Source organism: Guillardia theta, assembly GCF_000315625.1.
Source record: "Guillardia theta CCMP2712 unplaced genomic scaffold GUITHscaffold_228, whole genome shotgun sequence".
NCBI classification, from domain to species: Eukaryota; class Cryptophyceae; order Pyrenomonadales; family Geminigeraceae; genus Guillardia; species Guillardia theta.
Window position 1 is genome coordinate 5715 of NW_005434448.1, and position 3492 is coordinate 9206.

The 3492-nt window shown below is 55.4% G+C and overlaps 1 protein-coding gene across 1 annotated transcript; it reads right to left on the reverse strand.

Annotated features, from left to right (window-relative positions):
- Positions 1–60: 60 nt before the first annotated feature.
- GUITHDRAFT_47288 (hypothetical protein) lies at positions 61–1996 on the reverse strand (the record flags this gene model as incomplete). The annotated part of the gene is made up of 4 exons (XM_005819347.1): positions 61–432; positions 692–1088; positions 1491–1664; positions 1917–1996. Coding segments are annotated over 4 exons (1023 nt in total), but the record flags the coding sequence as incomplete, so codon positions are not given.
- Between the last annotated feature and the right edge of the window lie 1496 nt (positions 1997–3492).

Below are 3492 nucleotides of genomic sequence, written 5' to 3' on the forward strand. Positions count from 1 at the left end.
GGAGTCGAGGAAAGACGCTTTCTTCAGGATCATGTCGTATGCCTCCCACTCGTCCACCGTAAGCGCGTTCTCCCCGGCCAACTTGATCCCGTTCCCCTCCGCCGCCCTCTTCGCCTGCCATACCAGCGCCTCCGGGTCACTGTAGTATGGCGGGCAGTCGTCTCGGCCGGTCTTGATCTCCATGCACGTGAAGTCGAAGGTCGCGCCGCAGGAGCGCAGCATGCGGGCGATGTTGCTGTAGCAGTCCTGGTTGTTGGTGTTGTAGTATCCAGCCGCGCACTCGGCGCCGTGGTGGGAAGTCTTGTACAGCCAGTGCAGCCCTGCGATCTTGCCGGAGATCTCGACGCCGAGAGGAGCGAAGATGCTGCTTGCTCGCTTGAGGACTCGCTCCCCATGCTGGATGAGAGCGTTGGAGTACCAGCTCATGAAGGCCTGAGGGACAGTGAGGAGCAGCATATAGGTGAGGAGGAAGCGAGGCAGGAGAAAGAAGAGGGAAAGGGCAGGAGCAGAGGCAGGAGCAGAGGCAGGAGCAGAGGCAGGAGCAGGACCAGGACCAGGACCAGGACCAGGACGAGGAGCAACAGAAGCATCATGAGCAGGAGCAGGAGCAGGAGCACAGAGCAGAGAGCAGAGAGCAGCGCCAGCAGCAGCACCAGCAGCACCAGCAGCAGCACCACCAGCAGGCTCTCACCTTGCCATAGTCGGAGTGGATCTCACTGCTCCAGAAGTGATTGTTCTGGGGGTCAGCGTTGTATCCCCCGTCATCGGGCATCTTGTGGGCCCACACGCTCTTCTTCAGCTCGTTCCTGCAGTGCTTCTCCCACCCTTCCCTCATGCTCCTGTCATAGCACTGGAACGACCCAGCGCCCGGGTAGCACCACTTGGAGAGCGGGAAGGAGGGGTACCGCAGCTCGCCGGCGGGGCCGAGGCCGATCTGGACCTTGGAAATGACGATGTGGAAAAGGTCCAGGAAGTTGTCGACGAAGGCTTGCATGAAGTCGGCGTACATCTCGACCGGGGATCTGCCGTCGACGAGGGGAGTAGTATCCGCTGCTCCTGAGATGTACTCGTCGTTGGAGAAGCCCCACCTGCGAGGTTGTGAGGAAGGAGGAAAGTTTGAGATCCTTGTCATGGGCAGGATCATCGTTGCAGCACCCGACGTCATCAGAGACATGCACTTCACATTCTACAACATTTTCTCCATCTCCATGATGTCCATAATCCTCTCCACTTTCTCTTCCTTCCCCTTTCCCCTCCCCACATTCCTCCTCCCCCAAGCTTCATCCCCCAAGCTTCATCCTCCTCCTCCTCCTCATCATCATCATCATCATCCTCATCATCATCATCATCATCATCATCATCATCATCATCATCATCATCATCATCATCATCATCATCATCATCATCATCATCATCATCATCATCATCATCATCATCCTTCCTTCGTTTCTCCATCTCCTTGATTCCATCCATCTCCATCGTGATCTCACCTGTCAGTGTAGAAGACTGAAGAGAGTCCAGCTTTGTGAGCATGAGAAAGAATCCATTTCGGCAAGGGGATGTAAACGTTGTCGCCTACATTTCCTCCGCACTTATGAAACGACATGACGAACTCGATTTCAAGCCCCTGCCGCTGAGCTGCCTCGGCCATTGAGCGGTAGAAACTGGAGAGTGCAAAGTGAGTGAGATAGCAGACGTGAGGGTGAAGAAGTCCTTTGAACAAAGACACAGGAGGAGGTGAAGGAAAACACGCAACGAACAGATGCAACAATCATGCACAAGGGCGAGACACGAACATTCCCAACAATCATAAGATGTGTGACCAAGATGAGATACAACGAAGCTGTTCTGACATCAAAGATGAAACGAGATCGTTGTCCCCTTGTGAATACAAACAACAAGGTACAGGTTGTAACCTGAAATCATATTTCTTTGGCTGCTGCTCAACCAGCCCCCACCAGATATCGCACATCACGCCATGCACGCCCGCGTTTTGAGGCGTTTGAACCTTCTTTCCAAACTGGACAACTGCAGTGCAGCTGTCAGGAGGAAGAGAGTGAAGCCAGGATGGGAAAAGAGAGACGAGACGACGGAGTAAAGAGGAGAAGAGGGGAAAGGAGGATAGAGGAGAGGAGGGGAGAGGACAGAGGATACAGAACAGGACAGGACAGGACAGGAGAGAGGAAGACAAGAGAGGATAACACAAGAAGGCAGGGAAACCGAGCAGAAAAGAGCAGAGCAGAGCAGAGCAGAGCAGAGCAGAGCAGAGCAGAGCAGAGCAGAGCAGAGCGGAGCAGAGGGAAGGGAAGCAGCGAAGTATTCCTCTACACCCACCTGCCACTTGTGCGCATCGAGGGGCATCATAACTGAGAGCTTCACGTACTCTCTGTCGTCCCTCCTCCTGTCCAGCACCTTCTTCATCTCTGCAGCTCGTTTTGCCGCCTCCTCGATCCTCTTCTCCTCCGACGGAGATCGCTGCAGCTTCAGCTTGAAAGGCTCGCAGACCTCCGCGCTCTTCTGAGTCCAGTGCCAGGGCTCCTCACGGGGAGGGGAGGGCTCCCGTGACGACTCCGAGACCTCAAGGACTTCAGCCGAGGGCTGCAGAATAAGGTGTGAGAAGAGGAGACGGACGAAATCTTATCAACGCGTTCCAGTCCCTCCTCTTCCACTTCGCCTCCTCTCCCCTCCCCTTGATCCTCTCGAACTCTTCTCCTTTTCTCCTTTCCTCCTTTCCTCCTCTCCTCTCCTCCTTTCTCTCTTCTATCAACCTCATCCTCAACCCCTCCGCTCCCTCCTCTCCCTTACATCCTCCCCTCACCTGTCTGGGCTTCGAGAACCACTTGGTGAAGAAGTTCTTCTCCTTGTCAGTACACTTCCCTTGGATCTGACATTTCCACTCGTCTGGACAGACGTAGGCCTCGAAGTCTCCTTCTCCCGAGTTCTTGAACCAAAATTTGGTCGACTCCTTCCCTTCGCACATATGGAAGGGTATGAAACGGATCTTCCGCGGCGCGAGCTCGTCCGGCACCGTCAGCTTTACTTCGGCCCTCCCTTCCTCGTTGATGTAGAAGTTGGAATGCACAGAGTCCTTGCCGTATCTGTGGGGAGCGAGGCGATCAGACGATGACGGGGAGCAGGAGGAGCAGGAGGAGCAGGAGGAGCAGGAGGAGCAGGAGGAGCAGGAGCAGGAGCAGGAGCAGGAGCAGGAGCAGGAGCAGGAGCAGGAGCAGGAGCAGGAGCAGGAGCAGGAGCAGGAGCAGGAGCAGCAGGAGGCCGAGGTGGTTGACGAGGAGAAAAGATGAGGAACGCGATAAGGAAAAGGAAGGGAGCAGAAATCTTGGGACTTCCATTATGAGGAAAGCAAGGCCAGGCCGCAAGGCTCTATCGCAAACACTCCTCCCTCCGTTCCCTCCTTTCTCTCCTCCTCCTCCTCTCCTCCTCGTCTTTATGTTCGTCCTCTCCTCCTCCTCCCTCTCTTCCATCCTGTCACCA